This window comes from Apis laboriosa, unplaced genomic scaffold (genome assembly GCF_014066325.1).
Source record: "Apis laboriosa isolate Shangri-la unplaced genomic scaffold, ASM1406632v1 scaffold53_cov140, whole genome shotgun sequence".
NCBI classification, from domain to species: domain Eukaryota; kingdom Metazoa; phylum Arthropoda; class Insecta; order Hymenoptera; family Apidae; genus Apis; species Apis laboriosa.
Window position 1 is genome coordinate 1,395,423 of NW_025223656.1, and position 20,816 is coordinate 1,416,238.

At 19.2% G+C, this 20,816-nt stretch overlaps 1 protein-coding gene and 1 long non-coding RNA gene across 9 annotated transcripts in view; one reads left to right on the forward strand and one right to left on the reverse strand.

The window, feature by feature from the left end:
• The window catches only part of LOC122717551 (multiple inositol polyphosphate phosphatase 1-like), a 39,826-nt gene extending 19,758 nt beyond the window's left edge, over positions 1 to 20,068 (forward strand). The window contains exons 2-9 of one of the 8 annotated variants that reach the window (XM_043941757.1): positions 16,443 to 16,522; positions 16,757 to 16,956; positions 17,052 to 17,183; positions 17,249 to 17,442; positions 17,522 to 17,635; positions 17,711 to 17,855; positions 17,949 to 18,153; positions 19,164 to 20,068. In XM_043941757.1, coding sequence (XP_043797692.1) covers positions 16,788 to 16,956; positions 17,052 to 17,183; positions 17,249 to 17,442; positions 17,522 to 17,635; positions 17,711 to 17,855; positions 17,949 to 18,153; positions 19,164 to 19,608 — 1,404 coding nt within the window. In that variant the 5' untranslated portion in view covers positions 16,443 to 16,522; positions 16,757 to 16,787 and the 3' untranslated portion in view covers positions 19,609 to 20,068. The other 7 variants (XM_043941754.1, XM_043941756.1, XM_043941755.1 and 4 more) reach the window with 7 other exon arrangements.
• Positions 15,565 to 19,451, reverse strand: LOC122717552. The gene is made up of 5 exons (XR_006347231.1): positions 19,333 to 19,451; positions 19,090 to 19,258; positions 17,974 to 18,188; positions 15,758 to 16,982; positions 15,565 to 15,688 (listed from the first exon to the last, which is right to left on the reverse strand). It is a non-coding gene; the product is annotated as an uncharacterized LOC122717552 (long non-coding RNA).
• Positions 20,069 to 20,816: the final 748 nt, after the last annotated feature.

Consider the following 20,816-nt stretch of genomic DNA (forward strand, 5'->3'; position numbering starts at 1 on the left):
ATATATATATATATATATATATATATATATATATATAACGAATATAACAATTATAAGAATAATAAATGCAATGCAAAATTTATTTTTTAATTATAAAATAATCTATTAAATCTTTAAATCTATTTTTTCTTAAAAATGAATAATATGTATTTTTTTTGAATTATTTTGTGAATGTTCAAAACTTTTATTTTGAAAATGAAAATGATTATCGAAATGAAACAAAAAGAAAATGAAAATAGGATTCTTTAAATTTCTTTAACGAAAAAATTCTATTGATCTACTTTTAATAAAAATTTTTACTTGATTTCATCCAATTGAAGGTGAATATTCTTGAAATCTTCTCTTCAATTTTGAAAAAGAGAAAATCTTACTTTGAATGTTTAATATTAGAATTTTTAATCGTTTATTTTTTTAATGTAATTATTTCGAAGATTTTATAATATTTAATGTTTTATAATATTTAATGTAAACATACAATATTTGTATATTTTGTTGAATTTATAAAAGAAAAACATTTAAATTTTATGCTAAAAAATAATTTGTTATAATACACAACTTATTTTTTTAAAATGAAAAAATACTATTCATATTGCATTCAACTTTTATTCAAGTTTTAGATTTTAAATATTTGCTATATTTAATAATTATAAACTTATATATTTGTGAAATCGGTCATTTCATATATAACAATTTAATATATGTAAAGATTTGATCTGATTTAATAGCTATTTATTCAAATAGTATTTACCTACTGGGACAGATTAATAGCTTAGGATAAATGCAGATGAGAAGATCGGAAACATGACAAATGTACCAAGTACTCGTATTTATTAGAGAATATTTAATCATATATATATATATGCGTAAAATTATACAGGAGATCAATTGTATTTAGAATTAAATTTGAACATGCAAACTAAATGGAGCAAATTATAATCACACTTACATACATATATGATTTGCTAATATTGTTCCATTTATCAATAGTTGAATTATTTTAATGTAATAATAAATATTGCTACGTTACAAATTTAAAAATATGACGTAATTCCTATCCGTTTCCATCTGCTGTCGGAATTTATGTCGGTCGCCATCGTGTCGCCAGTCATTCATGCAATGAATACATTAAACAATTTGCGTGTTATGGATTCGGGAAAGTGCAAAAGATATGGTTGTTAACAGAAAGAGATCTCATTCGAAATTATTTCTTTCTTGTCTCTAATTCATCCACTTCTATATTCTATATTATGTTTATGTTTAAAATTGTAACTTCATATGGACATAATAAAGTTAAATTTATATAAAAAAATATTAATATAATTGAATGTCTTTGGAAGATCGATTGGAGAGCAAAACAAATACAAAAATGCCAATTGATTCTACTTATTTATTATTAAGTTATAAATAGATATACATAAATTATTATGTATATTTTATAGAGTTTATACATAAATTTTAAATACAATAAATTACAGAATGCATATGATATGCAAAAAAACAAAATATTTCAAGTATATTATTATAAAATTTAAAGAATAAGACAAATCTTTATTTGAATTGTATTTTTTGTTTATAAATATTATTTTATTTTGCATAAATATTTACAATCTAATTATAAATAATTTAAATTCGCATTAGATAAATATGTTGAATTATAGCTATAGAACAAGATAGCGATATGACAGAAACAAAGTAGTTTTATTACATTTATCTTGCTTTACACATATCTCTTTCTAATGCAAAATTCAATTATTTATAATTCAATAAATAAATAAGTTTTAAATAATATTTTTGTATTCAAATTTTTATATTTGTTTTGAAAATCAACTTTTTAAAAATATATCTTGAATATTAATATTTTGTATTTAATTTCTTATTATAAAAATAATAAACTCTTTTTTGAAAGATAAATAAAGTAATAATATAGCTTTATGTCAAAATTAAATGTTTATATTTAAATTTTTGTTAAATATTTTTTATTCAAAATAATATTTATTTAGAATGAATAATTAAAATTACCTTTGTACAATAATAGAAGATCGCAAACACACACTTTTCAGATTGGTAATAAATTTTTTTTAAAATTTTTTTTTATAATGGGAAAATAAGGGCCTTTGATACGAAGACCTTTCAAAGACTAAACATAATTTACTCTCAATTTCAACTTTGATTCTGTGAATCGAATAGGGGGCCTTCACCAGGTATAAAGTCTTGGTTAAGATCGGTGTACCAGGTGCGACTGAAGTGCAGAATCGACATTAACACAGAGAAGATTAATTTAACGAGCAATTCGTGCAGAACCATAAACTGTACAGATTGTTAATTCCTAATTAGCTTGCCATGGAATACGAACCATTCCGTTTCACAGTTTAATGTGCTGATGAATGCCTATGTACGATATGAATAAATGTATCTGTGCACTTGAATTTATAATCGTGTGCAAGTTCCTTATTCTCGTACTGCGTAGCAAAGATTGAATGAAACTGTTAACATTTTCAATTATTTATTAAATAACAATAATTTTTCGATTATTTTATTTTTTTTAAGAAAACAGATATAGAATGATAATTATCTATTTTAAAGATTTTTCTCTATTTTGAAAATATCATTAAAGAATTTTCTTAAAAATTTTATTAATTCACTGAAACAAGAATTCAAGATTAAAAATTATATTTTTATTAATAAAAAAAAAGTAAATTCAAATAATGTTATTATTTTTAACAAATTAAAATTATTAATGCTATTTATAACTACTTATTAATACTATTTATTAAAATAATTTATTAACATTATTTATAATATTGATAATATATTTATATAAAAATTTTGTATAAAACATTGTAAAATTTTATGTATAAAATTAGATATATAAAATTTATGGAATGGAACTTTTTATATGTCATATTGAATCATTATATTTCTTATAATCCTAAAATAATAAATTCACATAATTTTTTTTTCATGAAAAAAAATATGGATTATTAACGATGCATTTTATATCATTTTTAGATAATTTTTTTCTTTATTTAACTTAATTTTAGCTTTAACTTTTGTTAAACTTTTTAGTTTTGAAATCTAGAATAGGATAGAAATTATTGTTTTGATAAAATTTATATTTTATAAATATAATTTTTATAAGATAAATTTTGTAGAAAGATATATAAAGTTACAATTATTATATTCATAAATTAAAAATAAAATTAATAATAAATTAATTTAATAAATTTATAAATTGAATTTATAAAAAAATTAAAAAAAATTAAGTAATTATAAAATGTAAATAATTGAGAAGAATTCTAAAAAAAAAATATATATCTTTTCTTTACGAAAGCACATATTATAGATTATAATTTAAATAAATATTATCTATGCAATGTCATATGTATAAATCAGCGTACATGCGTCTTTATGATGCTTTAAATCGAAGTTCGTGCAAATCGCATCTTACCTTAAAAATCATAATGCATATTACTGATCAATGAAAAGAAACGAACATAAAGAAGAGAAAAAAGAAAGGAGAAAGAGATGATATAAGAATAAAAGAAAAAAGAATGAGGAGGTTTACCTCTGATTTCGGACGTCACATCTTGCGCTATTTGTCGGTGAGAGCCACCAGAAGGGTAGCTTACTGTCCATCATGATCTTCGGAAAGTTGCTAGCAGATGGCCGGCAGATGTCTACCATCTTATCCTGATTATAGATCCAGACGAAGCCATTCGTGAAAGGTGGGTATCTGTTAGCGGATTGATAGCTGTCTTTATTCATCATATACTTGATCGAAGACTTGATTGATGTCACAGAAAAAAGAACAATCGAAGAACGATATCGATATCGAACGATTTTGATGATATCCTTCCGTCAATATTTTTAATTAATAGTTAGAGAGCATTGTAGAAGGCTCTAACTATAAGAAATTTTAACATTACAATGACACGATGCATAGTATATATAATATATATTTTTTAATCTGTATTTAATATATATTTTATGTATAATATATAAATGATATTTTATATGATATTTAATTATTAAAAAAAAGAATAGAAGTATGCAATAATTTTATTTTATTTATTTTTCTTGAATAGGTCTTTTAGAGAAGTTTTATTTATTCTCTTTTAAAATATTTTTAATTTTAAAACAGTTATACATATATAAATCAAATGAAAAAGTATTCATTTTAAAAATTAAATTATTGCATAAACATAAATATAATAAATCTTATGAAACTTATGAACTTTTTATTTTTTCTAAATTAAGAAACAATTGGATAAGTAAAAACTTAGATGGTAATTAATAATATAAAACAGTATAATTTTTGTTGAGAGTTAATTTATGAAACTATATCAAAGTATTAATATACACATATAAGTCTGAAATAAAATAATATAGTTAACTTATTTTTTTAATAATTATATATTTTTAATAATATTTTTTAATAATTATATAAATTATATAAAATCATAACTTATAATAAGCATTGGATTAATCTCAAAATATTATATAAGATTATATATAAATATATAAAATACATGATATTTTAATAATTATATATGATATATTATATATGATTATAATTATATATAATTATTAAAATATATAAAAAATATTGAAAATTTCTTATATAAATATTACAATTAACTTAATAGAATAAAATAAAAACGACATATTATGGAATCGTCTTACATTTTATGTAGAATCTCTCACGAAGATAATCTTACAAGTCTCCAATAACGAAATTATAATTTCAGAAGCATCGAATTCGATCTTTGGAATTTCAACATCAAACTATGTTAAACTCATGCACGTGAGAAATTTGTTTTAGAGAACAGAACTCTTTAATGCTCTTTTGTCGGCTCTTCTCAAAATACCGAGGAAAGATTTTGGATCTTTTGTCCGTTTTACGATATGCACCTGCTTATTGATTCCCGCGGCAATTTGCTCAGCATCTTCCATCTTTTTTTTCTTCATCATATTTTCGCTTCGTTAAACAGTTTCGTATATCACAACTGAAAAATATTGATAGATTTTTAATAATATTTTATATAATATAAAAATATAATATAAAATAAGATAATATAATATGATATAAAAATAAAATATAAAGTAAATATATTATATAATATATATAGCTATTTACGTAATACGTATTAATATTATTAATATTTATATAGTTTTTATGTAATTTATATAATTTATAATATTTATAATGTAATAATATATAAATAATATATATATATATATATATATATATAATGTAGTAACATTATTGTTAAAAATACTAGCAATAATAACATTAAATAATAATAATAAAATTAATTATATTTATTTTTTCAAATGTCCTATTATAACATTTTTTAACAAATTTTTTATTATTCTATTACAAGTATACAAAATGTCTTAATAAAATCTTAGAAATTATTTTTAATAAAAATAAAAATAATATTTTCATTTTTTTTAAATTAAATAATCTAGGAAAACTATTTTTTTTTGTATATAATAAATATTTTAGAATGACTGAAAAAGAATATAAAGGAAGTTTCTTTAAATTTTTAAATGGTATTAATTTTTTATTATTCGAAATTTCATTATTCGGATTTATTACATGTTAAAAAATCAGTCTTTCTAAAGCATTTAATTTAAGAAAAATTTTAAGAAAATTTCTTAAAATAACGTGTAATATTTTATGTAAAAAATTCATATTTCTTTTTCTTTTAAAATATATTTATTGCTATTTGATGACAAAAATTGAACAATTCAAAAAATGAACTTGTTTAACATAATTTATTCAAAAATATCATTATTTGCCACAAAAATTTTTTTTTTCTCATTAAAAAATATTTCAGTCAATAAAATAATGATATTGATAGGAAATTAATTCCATATGAATTTTCTAGTTCTATATTATTAAATTCTATATTAAAATCAAGCTATTATAATTTCTTTTGTATTTCATAGTAATTTTTTAATCTAGTTTTAATCTATATTTATATAATTTTTTTTATTTTTATTTTTATTTTAGTTTTTTATTTTTATATTCATAGAACATACATATTTAGTATTTTATATTTTCATATTTTATATTTTATATTTTTATATACATAGAACATACTAATAGAAATCTATATGATAGATAAAAATAGAGTATATTGCAGAAAATTTTAAATTAAAAAAAATTTAAATACAAATGAAATTATTACAGCTGCTAATCAATATATGATGAAAAAATTTAGTTTTTAAAATAAATTTATGTAATAAAAAATATATGTAATATAAATTTATATTATAAAAAATAATATCCTAATCCTCTTTATCCTTTGATATAATATAAAAATATTTTTTTCTTATTATTTCTTGAAATTATAATTAATATTTTATGTAAATGTAATTTTATGTAAAACTTATAAAAAGTTATTATTCTTCAGCAATCAATCATTGATATGATCATTACTAATTGGAGCCCAACATTACTGATTGCGAATAGAATTATCAAATACTCAATGACTCAATTCCTCTGCAGTGAATTTCACAACGCGGGGAATATACATGACGTCATGCATATCCCCACTATTACTGTTATATTAGGCAGAAATATGTCATATTACCAGATTTACGTCAGTAAAGTCAAACATCACATTATTACGTAAAGTATCTAATTTAGCAATGGCAATAGGGATAATAACGTCATATATTCTTCTCGTATTATATCTCTTTCTCATGAAGGCGAAGGTGAATTGAGTTACTTTTAAAGAAGATAGTGTATTGTCTCTTCGTAATAAATATAAATAGGTAATCTTCGTAATAAATAAGTAATCTTAATTTGAATAATTAATTAGGATTAAAAGTTAAAATAACTTCATTTGAAATATTAACTAATTGATTAATTAATTGTTGTGAATCTTCTCACCAGTATAGATAAGGTTGATAACAGGGCCGATCACTAATAACTTTTTCGTTTCATAGTTTTCACCAATATCAATATATCAATAAAGATAACAATTGAATGAACAATGAACAATTGACTGTCTAGAAATATGTTTCTACAAAAAATATAAGAATTATTGATTTTTCATTAAATATAGTTTCGAGAACGTAAAATTCTTTCATGTTTTTGCAAAAAATAAATAAAAATTAATTTATTGATTATAAATCCGAAATTAGGTATATTAACTGATATATTTCAATGTTAATATGATTACCTTTAATATTGATATATATATTAATTTTTCGCAAGAAATAAAAATAATTTTATTTTTTTAATAAAAGTGAATGAATAAGATATGATAAGAATTATAATATATAAAATATATTCTTCTATTTCTTTATCAGTGTTCGTATTCTTCTATACAGCATTCTCAATTCTCATCATTTTTATTTATTAAAAACTTTATCTTTTACATCATAATGGTTCTTGTTTCATGAAAAAATTCATTTAGAAAAATTTGTATTATATATATATTTTTTTTCTAAACTCTTATTCAGTTAGAATCTAATCAGATTCTAATTTAAATATATATAATAATAAGATTGTTTTGGTTTTTCAAATATTGGAAATTTAAGTTTGTGTTATAATTATAATTATGGATTTATTATTATTATTAATTTTTAGTCCTAAAGTCAATCTAAATCTATAATAATATAATATAATAAGACATCCATTATTTCTTTTTCTCCCGTTTAGTTGTAGTATCATTATAGTAAATTACAATATTAATTACACCAATTTTCTTCACTATTTATAATATGAGAATTTGTACAGTAATCTTGTTTAATACAAGTATGTATTTAGTTATCAAATATTAACTGATTTTCTTTCTATAATAATTTTTTATAATAAAAGCATTGACTAATTTTACATCTTATATTTTTGTAATAAGACGATTAGATATTGAATGCCTGTTTTTTGCAATCTCATGGCAAGCTGGATTTGGATCGGCTTTTAATTTGTAATGTTTTGTAGTGATTTTCTGGATTTTAATTAGAATTGCCTTGAAATGTCTGACTATTAAAAAAGACTATTAAAAAATTAAGAAAATAATTATAAAAGTTATTGTTAAAAATAGAACTTAAAAATGTTTAATAATGCAAATAGAACAATAAGAATATTATTCTATATATACTTATAAAATAAAACAATGTATTTGAATATGAAATAAAAATATTATAAAGTTTAGTTATGTATTCATTTAAAAAATTTTAAGATAATAATATCAAATCTAATATCTCTGTAATAAAATTGTAATAAAATTAACTTGTAACAAAAAATATGAAATTATTCTTTTTAGTTTTGAATTGTTAATGTATGAACATTAGCAGCATTGAAATATTAAATGAAATATCATTAATATAAATCAATATTATATTATTAGCTAAAAATGAATGTGTAGATTTTAATTAAAATATAAATAAATAAATATATAAAAGCTGTAATAATTTATCATTTTCTTTAATTTTATCTATAAATAAATTAATTTAAAAATATATTTATTATCTATGAGAAAATAAAAAAATATATATTAAACATAAAAAGAAATAAATTTAAGTGTTTATGTAAATTTAAATTTTAAATATTTAGACTATTTTACAAAGTTTAATTGATATACAAGATAAAATATTGAATATTAAATATTATAATTGGTAATTTCTGAAATAATTTCAAGCAACATTTTTCTTTACAAAAACTTTTGTTATGATTTTATTAAAAAGTTATTAACAAAAAATATTAGTCAATTAGCGTATAGACTTCGGCATTTTTTTCGAGATATATTGCTTGAACTTATTCATGCTTGATCGGCAATACTTAATGCTATACGTATTTACGCTGTCACTGCATAAGCGGACTAAGTTACACGCTCCATGATTGACCAATATTTTTTTAAGTAAGTTTTTGGAAAAAGAAAATATTGCTTGAAATTATTAGAAATCAATTTACGAATGTTCCTATATTTTTTAAACATTTTACATTATTATATAAGAATATTATTATTAAGAATTAGAAACATGTTAATAAAAATTTATAATAAAATAATTATCAAGTAATGTTGAACAATATTATAAAATAAGAAATATGTTCGTAAATGAATCCGAATAGAACAATAGATTTTTAATTAAACAGATTCTTAATAAATGAAATTATTAGAATACAAAAAATTAATTTTTTTAACAATCATATATTCTCAATTAAAGAAACAATTTGGAAATGTGATAATTTAAATGTATATATGTATTGTAATGGATTCAATAAGTTATAAATGTAATTAAATATACAAAGATATATATGTAAGTTTTTCAATTATCATATACGCATAATAAATATATATTTACTTTGATAGATATAATAGGTTAATTGATAGATTAATAGAAATATGATGTTAAAAAATATATAGAAATAGTTTAAAAGATATATAAAAGATATAAAATATGAGCATAGATTGGAATTGCTAGAACTTCATGTTTTTTTCGAGTTAAAATTCGTGCTAATTTTATAGTTAAAATTTTTTTACATCTTTTTATGAAGTTCAAGCTCTCAAATATCAAGTAATCAAAAAAAATTTTTTTACTCTTATAGTAAACAAAGTACTAAAAAAAGAAAATAATACAAAATATGTAGAAAAAAAAATTTGCTAAAATTCTTATCCATTTAACAATGGAAAAAATTATAAATACCAATTTTTAAAATTATAAATACTATTAACTTATTAATAAAAATTAAAAATTATTACTAAAAATTATAAATTTTCTTGATTATTTAATAGTTATTTAATATATATGAATATTAAATATGAATATTAAATATAAGTATACAAATATTTCTACACAACGAATATAATGAATAAAAATTTTCATAATTTCATGTTTAATTTTTATGTATTAATCACAATATGTATTATTATATTATTATTATATTTAACCACAATATCAGTTCTACAATAAATCTTTAGAAAAAATGATATATTGTTAAATTTATTTTCTTTCTTCAAAAATAAATCTACGCTATAAAAGTGTAAAAAATTTACAATAACAATTTACATACAAAAAAATTCAAAATAATAGAAAAAATTATAATTTATATATATTTAATATAGAAAGATGTTTTTACGAACAGTCATATATTTGTGATAATAAAATAGAAAATTAATTTCTTTAAAATATATATTTATTATATGTTACTTTGAATAAATATGAAGAAATATGAAATATAAAATTTTTTAGTTAATTATATTATTAATCTTATCATATATTTCGAAATATATAATAATTTATTTTTATTTTTTGATTATACTTTATGAAAGAATATTAGCACTATTATCATAAAATAATTTTAAAAATTTGTATATCAATTTATTTATTAAAAATCTCCATATTAATTTTTATTTTATGAAAATAAAATTACAAGTTAATAAATAGATTCATTTAATGAAAAAATAACAATTTGAAATTTTTTAATTCGGAAATATTAAAAAAATTTTTTTGTATTAAAATTGACAGAATATTAATAAATATAGATGAATATTTTAATTCTCATTCATTTTTCACCATTATTATTCATCAGCAATATATAATAGTGTCAACTAATCTCTAAATTCCCCTAATCCATTCGAAAACTTTCTCTCAATTTAAAGACTGTATTATATTTAAATTATTCTATTCTTATCTTAGTTCTAAATTTTAAGAATTTTTTAAAGTAAATTTAATCAATATATCCACAATGTTTTTATTCATACAAATCTATATTTTATTTTCTGTTTGTATACTTAAATATCATTATAAAATGTTATAATAATAATATTTAAATTAAATTATAATATTAATTAAAAATTAAATTAAATTATAATAATAATATTATTATAATATTAAATATATTATAAAATGAAACTATATGCTTTATTTTTTTGAGTTTTTTTGAGTTTTCATAACTTGGTCATTTTAGGTATATTTCTATTTATTTTCTTATTTTAAAATTATTGATAATGACCATAGTTTATAAGTTATATATTTCGTTTTTAAAAAATATTCGAATGTTATATTTTTTATTATAAATTGCTATTTTATATTGATAATAATATAATCAATACAAATATTTTTTATTCAATATTTTATTTCTATACAATATTTAATTATTACTTTATATATATAATTAATAATAATTATATAATTACTAATTAATTAATTATTATAACTGATGGAAAATTTGAACAGCTTTTAATTGGAAGTTAAGTATTTAATGTAAAATTTAATTCATATATATAATTGTATTTCATATTAATTTCTTTAAATATTGATTTTGTTGAAAATATTTAATATTCAATATATAATATTAAATATTGTTTCCAGTAATAGTTGATTATGGGGAAAGAAGAGGGAAGAAATTCAAATTTATAGTATGTATTAAAAAGTTCAAACAGATAAAAAATTATATAAAATGATATCTGAAAATGATTTATTAAAATTTATTAAGATTTATGAAGAATAATAAATGTTCAAGAATTTATATTAGATTATTTTGACAATTATAATAAATTTTCAAAATTTCTTCCTTTAAAAAAAATATAAATTTCAATTTATTGAAGTAATGATTGTCAAATTCTATCGAATATTCCTGTTTTTGAAGAAATATTATGCATGTTCCCTAGTTCTTTTATGACAATGTAATAGAAAAAAAAAAAACAATTTTGAGAATATATCCAAAATATATTTATGATCTTGAAATAATTTTGAATATGATCAGAAATATGAAATTAATCAAATATTTTTATAATTTTTAATAAAAATTTTTTTATAAGAAATATATTATTGATTTAAAATTGATTTCATCGAATAAATTCATACAAAAATTTAGCGTTTGACCGTGAAATTTGAAATAGAAATTGAAAATTTGATTTGACTGTGATCAAAAAGTGAATGTGTAAATAATAAAAGATTTTGTACATTTTTTAGATAAAATTAACCTAAAATATTTGAATAGAAATATTTCTTTGAAAATTAAACACGATTGAAAAACAAAATCTTCGATACAACAATATTATAAAATAATATCATTATAAAATGTATTAATAATAAATAATTAATAATGAAAATTGTATAATAAAAATATAAAATTAATATATAATAATACAAAATGATATAAAGATGACATAAATAAAATTTTGTTAATTTATATCTATTCTTATTTTTAATTAATAATGAAAAAATTTACAATTGCTTAATTAATATTGATATAATGATTGATATATTTTGTTTATATTGGATAAGATTGTTATGGATTTTTTAATGTAGATATTAAAGAACTAAATTCTTAATTCTAATTGTTATAGTAGAAAATTATTTCAAATGTAAACACAAAATGTAGAATATTAATTTTTATTTTTATTATTATTATATTATTTTTATATTTTATATTATTTTTATACGTATACATACAAATAATAAAAAAGCATAAATAATTATTTTAGTTTTAAATTGACGTTAATGACTAAAAATCATTTACAAAAATATTAATGTAACAAAAATAAAAAATTTCATCCAAATTCTAAGAAAAATAAAAATACATGCATCATATTAAATTTTTCACATATTTGCACATACTTCTTTTAAAATTTACAACTTATAATCAATTAAATGCATTAGATATTACATATCATGTACATATTTTTACATACATGTATATATCATGTCAAAAGTTTGAAAGTCGTATATCTCTTAAGAATTTTAATATTCAATCAAAAGAATTTTCAATTTAATTTTAAAAAATCGTAAAGAATTGTTGAAATAATTATCGATATTTCTGAAAATTTTTCATTAGTAACAAAATTAATAAAAAATGTAATAACTGTCATTGAAAATATGATAAAATTTTTGGTTATTAATATATTTCAAATAATTTCAGATTTCAAACATTTCGAATTTATAATTTAAATATATAATATATAATAATTTAAATTAATCATATTTATGAAATGTTTATATTTAAATAATAAATAAGATATTTATTATTTAATCATGATGTAATAATGTAAAGAAATAATATGACAAAAATAAAATAAAATTTTCTTATTTTTTCTAATTATTTATATTTTTGTCATAATACAATCTAAAATGCAATTCAATTTTTATACATCTTAAGTATTGTTCTTTCTCTCTTTTTTTCTCTCAATTCTTCTATATTTTTTTCTTTCTATTTTTATTATTCTTTATCAATTTCTTTTTCTTCTGGTTCATGTTGCAGTATTCAAGCATAATTTCTGCATAGGATCAATGCATCTTGTTGAACTTATTTCCATTTCATAGACGAATGTATACGTGTTAATATATTCATGGTACACTTTTCAAAGATAGAAAAAAATTATATTAGAGATATTAATTAAAAAAAAAAACTACAAACAAAAATTAGTATATAAAAATCTCAATTAAAATTTTTTTATTAAATTACAAACAATTTAAATTTGTTATGTCAGACGAAGCAAACTCTCATATAGAATATATTTATTTAATTATTATAATTATAATTGAATTTCTAGTTTTATTTTAAAATTGAAATATTTTATATATATATAATTAAATTAAATATTTTAGTATAAATTATTTAGTATTAGTAATTATTAATATTTAATATTAATTAAATTCATTAATATAATTAAATTGTAAAAATCTACAAACAAAAATAGTTTCTAATATAGATTCTAATATTGTAGTAAAGAATTATTTCTTGATGCTGATTATTTACAACTATGAGAATGAAATTAATATAAAAAAATGTAAGATAATTATGTTTTATTAATTAAGATAATTATTATGATTAATTAAGATAATTATTAAGATAATTAATATATTATTATAATTATTATTTTAATGTAAATTAAAATAATTCCTATATATATTATATTTTCCTTGCTTGGATTTTTATATTTATATATATAAAATATAAAAATGTTTTGAAAGTTAAAAGAAAAGAAAAGTAAATGAAAAAGTATCACATTTATATTATAAATTTTTGTTATAATTGTGTCATTATTGACACAATTTATATAAAATATATATTTGAATTTTCGAAATTTTAATCAGATTTTAAAAAAAAAAGATTCCTAATTCGATATGAATTTAAAATTCTGACTATGATATATTAGGTCTAAAATTTAATTCGCTGTCTTTATAACATTATAACATTTATAACTTTGATTTAAACATTTCTAATATCTCATTTTATAAAATATAAAAAATATAATATATTACTACCTTTTTTTTATACATTATTTGTATTATTATATATATATTATTATAAATATTATATTGCATATTTCATATATTACAATTGAGACATTTTCTCAATATAACTATTGTTGATAGATATCTTTCTTTTGTTTACAATGTGTTTACAATGTGACCATAATAATAGTTTTATGCGTTTTATTAATATAAATTTATTTTATAATTTAAAAAAAAAATAGACAAGATAAGATATATGATAATAATACTAATTTCAGTATATTAAAGAAGATTTGAAATATTCATGATTTTGACTATGATAAGAGAAAATAAAATGATAAATTGTAACATTTATATTTTGTAACATTTATAATTCTCGTACATAATTTGCAATAAAATGAAAAAAAAACCGTATTTAAATAAAATTTCATGTTCATTTGCAAATCACATTAAATGCATAAAATCGACATTTTTTAATGCCATTATGATGTAAAGTTCGATCGAAAAATTTTCTATGTATATCAGGGAATAATGCTAATGTCGACATATCTTTAGATACGATTTATACAAATATATTAAATGTTTGAAAATATCAAGCATAAAAATATAGAATTTTTAAACATATTAATGTGATTTTCATAATGTGTTTTAAAATTAATAAAATATATATGTAAAATCATATATTTATAAAATTAAATGTATGTCATCGCTATATATACTTTAAATTATAACTTTTATATGGAACATTTTTTCGTATCATATTTTTGCTGTTCACAGATAAAACGGATACACTGCATAATTACATATTTTGTCATCTTATTTTGTTCTTTGAATTATTCGATCCATTAAAGCATTTGCAACTATCAAATTATAAATAATATGAAACAAAAACTAATTTTTTTAATGCTTTTTGTTTCATAACTTTAAACTGACTCTTTTTTCCATTTGTTAGATTCTCTTTTAACATTTCATCACTTTATTGTTAATGATCTAAAAACAAATAATGGGTACCAATTTTTTTTATTGTAAATATAAATTTTACAAAATAATGCTTAAAAAAAATATAGAGACTTTGAAATATAATAAAATTATTCGTAAAGTATTATAATATATTTTTATGTATACTTTTAAATATTAGTAATCACAAGAAGACATAATAAAAGAGGAATGATCTCTTATATAAAGCAAATATTTAATCAAAAACTAAAATAATGAAAAAAATCTTTTTAAAAATACATAAAAATTATTTCACAAAAATTTCAAGATCATATGTATTATAATAATTCTTAACATTTGACAAGGTATACTTTATGAGTTCAAGAAGTCTTATAAATGATAAAAAAAAATATCATAACATTTTTAATTCACATATTTAATTACCTTAAGTAATAAAAATTTTTTAAATTGATTTTTGACCAGTTAAATCAGCTAATTGTATTATCATTATGCGTCGTGTTTTCGTTAAAAAAGTCTGCTACGCAAATGGATACTGTAAAAAATATTGTATTACTATACTGTATTCTACTGTACTATCGTGCACACAGTTGAGCATTCTCACCTTATCACTTACTCCATCCAATGCAAAATTAAATTATTTATGACTCGATAAATACATACATATACATATACATGTACATATGAATTACATAGGCATATTCGTATGTACATATATATGAACTTCTTTCATTTTTTCAATGTGTGAAAGAAGTTTTATAATCATCCCTTTATTTTCATAAATACTTTCAGTTATATGTATGCATTGATTTAAATATATAATTTAAACATATGTATATCCATTTATCTTTACATAAGAAAATTATTATCAAAATTTCTCTGAAATATGATATGTTTTTTAATAATTCGTTCATTTTAACTATTCATTTATTTACGATTTTATTATCCGTTCTAATCGTATTGTTTTCCATTGTACTTTTATAGGTAATGAAATCAAATTTTAATTGAACTTGTTTCGAGGTTATACAGCTTTCGAGATTATACTCTGAGGTATGCTTAGTTTATTGGTGTACGACAATGCTTAAGTGCGGTTTTAACATCACGTTTATCTTGCGTACAGCTGAATAGGAAATTTAAGATGCGTACTAAATACAATAAAATATTCTATAAGATAATAATTGAAGTATATAAGAAATTCAATGTAATTATAATCTGTTGTAAATTGTTCTTTTTTATACGTCATTAACAATCTTAATACACATTCGAAAACGTTCATTTAAATCTTATAGAGCATTGAGACCTGAAGGTATTGATAGGCTCCTTCCTATAAAAGAGGAGAACGCGCGCTTAAGTCGTTCAATCGTAGAAGGTGAGTAGCAGTGTTTAAGCTTAAACAATCGTTGAAACGATAACATGTAAGTACCATCTCGTAACAGGGAATTCTCATAACTTTCATAAATTTTACTTTAAATTTTGTGTTTATTTTTATGTTTTTTTTAAGCAATGTACTTTTCACGTATATATGTCGTTTTCAAAAAAACATCGCAATAGTATGTATATATTTTAAATTATTTAATTATATATACATAATTTTTCATTTCAGATACAATATAGGTTCCTTCAAGAAAATAAATATGTCGAATATAAAAATCATTGCGATATTAATCGCAATTTTTTGTTTGACAAATCATTTAGTTTTAAGCGATTATTGTTACACTGATGATACAGATCCCTTTATGCACTTCGGTCCATACACACGTAATCATATTGTTCGTGGTGCAATAACTAATCCTCATTTGCCAAGTAGGTAATAGATTGTCACCTTATATCTACAAAAGTCAAATAATGCATAAATTATATTTTCTACTTATCTTTGTTATATTTTCTTTTTTTCATAGATTGTAAACTTCGCCAGATTTGGATGTTAGCTAGACATTCAATTAGTAGTGATAACAATTATTGGTCGCCTCATGTACATGAACTCTTGCAAAAATATCATAACAATATCTCCGAGAGCTATGACCTAGGCGGTAAGCATAATATAAATATTTTTAATCAGTTCATAATTTTTATATAATGTTACATTTATTATTAGGAGTTCATTTATGTGCAAAGGACATTGAAAAGCTGAGAGAGTGGAAAAAATATGAATTTCTAGATGATGATAATCTTAAGCTATTGATAAAGCAAGATAAACAAGATATGTTTTCTCTTGGTATACGATTTAAAAATTATTTCCCGAATTTTTTTGAATATGACTCAGTTAAATCTTTAAAACATGAATATCTTGTAAGTATTTTAAATTTAATGTATATATATTTATAAATTTTTATAATAATAAGTGACATTCATTTTGATCTATATATAGTTTAGAGGAATTGAACAATTGGGAACAAAAGATAGCATAAATAGTTTCATAAATGGTCTGTTTGGTAATGTAACTTTTGATATAAAAATAAAGAAGAAAGATAATTTATTGCAAGTTCGTATAATATTAATTATTAACCATTAAAATAACTTTTAATTGTATAATTGTTTAATGTATAATAATTTACAGTTTCATAATATTTATCAGCCATTTTTGAAACATAAGAGTGCATCACAAATGAAAGAATTTCATAAATATATACAATCTGCAGAATGGAATGAAATGCTTCAGAGTATTAGTGATCGACTCGGTTATTCGTCACCACTTCCTTTTAGTACAAAATCTTATTTTACAATTACAATTCAAATTTAATCTTTTTTCGTTTTAAACGAATTTTATATTAATTCTATTAATCAATTTTATTTAGGTACTATCAAATCTTTTTATCGTACTTGCACTTTTGAGACTATTTATTACGGGTCATCTCCCTGGTGCGCCATTTTTAGAAAGGAGGATCTGGAAAAGATTCAATTCAGCGAAGATTTGATGTCTTATTATCATTCAGGTTATGGTCAAAACATGAGACAAATTGTTGGATGTCCAATGGTAAAGGACGTGTACAATCATTTTCGGTAAGTATATATAGACAATCCAAAAGAAGTGGACCCTGTAAGTAAGATAGATAATTTTGAAATATCTCTTTAATGTTACAATTATTAACTGATTTTAGCTCTGTTAGTTGTATAAATAAATAAAACTTTATTTATTAATTCATATTTAATTTATAATTGATAAATATTTCATTTTTTAAATTTAAATTAAGTGTAAAAATTTCTCTTTATAATTTCATTCTTCTGAAATTTTATTAAATTTTTCTATATAATATATTTTAATTATAATATATTATAATTAAAAATATTTCAAATGGTTCCTAATTCAAAATTTGTTAAGTATTATATAATTAACTTTAGACTAGACTTTCGTTTAACATATAATGGAACTTGATCGGATGGGTTAATTGGACTATTATTTTTGAATGTGAAACATATACAAAAATATATTGAATGTTGGAATAAAAATAAAGAAAATAGATAATAGAAAATATATAATAATATATGCATAAAATATGAAAATATAAAATAATCGAGAAAAAAATCTTAAATTATAAAATAAAATATTATTATAATAAATGTAAAATTTTATTTTTTTTTTAAATGATTAATTATTATTTTTTCATATAATTTTATCTATCTTATATAATCTGTTTCAATTGCTTCATTACAATTGATTCTAAAAATATTTAAAATAAATATCTAAAAGATATCTATTTTTAAGAAAAATATTACAATTTTTTTTTATAATATGTTGAGCATTATTAATGCAAATTTATACAATATATAGGAATATTATAAATTAAAATTTTCTTTAATAATTATAGATAATTATTAAAGATATAATTTAATAATTATAGATATAATAGTCATAAAACCATTTTAATAAAAAAAAAAATGATTTATCTTTCTCAAAATTACTTTAATATAGTTGATAATAAATTATATGGAAATTACTTTTAAATCGAAGTATGTATAATATCATCAATAATAAATATCATCGCACCATATATTACATATGAATATTTTAGAAATTTCGAGGATGGATATGGTGTAGACGAACCGAAAGGTATTTTTTACTTTGCTGATATTACCGCGATTCAACTTTTGTTATCAACAATTGGAGCTGCAAAAGATCCAGAACCTTTGTTAGCTAAAAATTTCATCCAAGCAAGAAACAGGAAATGGTATCAAGCTCACTTAACGCCGCTCTCCGCGAATTTAGTGATTATGTTATTTAAGTACGTCCATGATTATTTTAGATTTTTTTTAATTATTCAGATTAATTTATTCTCTTCTTATTATTCTGCTAATATTATTTTCAGATGTAGTAAAGATTATAAGGTGAACTTGTACTTAAATGAAAAACCGTTAGATATCGATTGTTGCGAACACGGCATATGCGATTGGAATTTTCTGAGGAACAAACTAGAAGAAACTGTGTTCAACTGTAAAGCGGACATATGTCATGATTAATGTACATGTTAAATCGTGTTTTAAAGATATAGTATTTAATAATCTAGCAAAAGATAAGAATAAAGATAAGATAATAGGAGGATGATAGTATACTTTTGTTAAAAATTGCGTAGAAGAAATGACAATATAAACAACTTGAACGTGTATGTTGAAATCAATAAAGCTGATATGATGAAGAATACGGTCATATCCTATGATGCCTTCAAATTCAGTTACAATTACTTGATATTGTCATTTAATTTTCAAATTTGCATATAAACCTTTATTGTCAATTAAATTGACAAATTATATACATATTGTTTAATTATATTTTATATTTAATTATATATTATATACATATATTGTTTATTTATTCAATATGTCATTTAATTTTTTAAATATAATGTACATGTCATATTAAATTTAAATTAAAATATTAGGATTAATGTATTAGTAAGTACCAATATGCATTTTACACATATTGTTCAAATTTTTTTTAATAAATTATACAATGCACCGAGCAATTTTTAATGTTCTGTAATTTACCATGGATAGATATTTTAATATTAGAGATATCAAATTACAAATATTTTATTTTTTTTATTAAATCTAATTTTTTTAGCTTAATTTTGTTTATTTAATTTAAATATTATTTTATAATACATGTAATTATTTTCATAATAAAGAGTGAAGAATTATATTAGAGTTTTCAATTTCAATTCCACTTTTTAAAGTTTTATTTCAGATTATGAATTCAAAATCACTTAACGAAAAAAAGAATATAATTAAAAAAAAAATTAATAAATATAATATTATACGATTTATAATATTAGAAATTCCATGATTAATTTCAACATCAAGATGGCCTTTAAAAAGAATGATCTACTAGACCAAAATGAAAACAAAAATATATATATATATATATATATATATATATATATATATATGTATATATAGAATATGTTTTTGATTTCGATAATTTTTATATATATTATAGAAATCGATATTTTGAATAATTTTTTCTTACGAAATATCTACAATCATTACTCTCTTAGTTTTTAAGATATTTGCAAAAAAAGTTTGTTAGTATCACTATATTAAATTTAACTTATAAATATATATGTTTTTAATATCGTATACATTGATATTGATTACTAATTATTAGAAAAAACGATCAAGAACAGAAGAAAATAATAATAGTAGAGGAACTTAGAAATTAAAAATAAAGA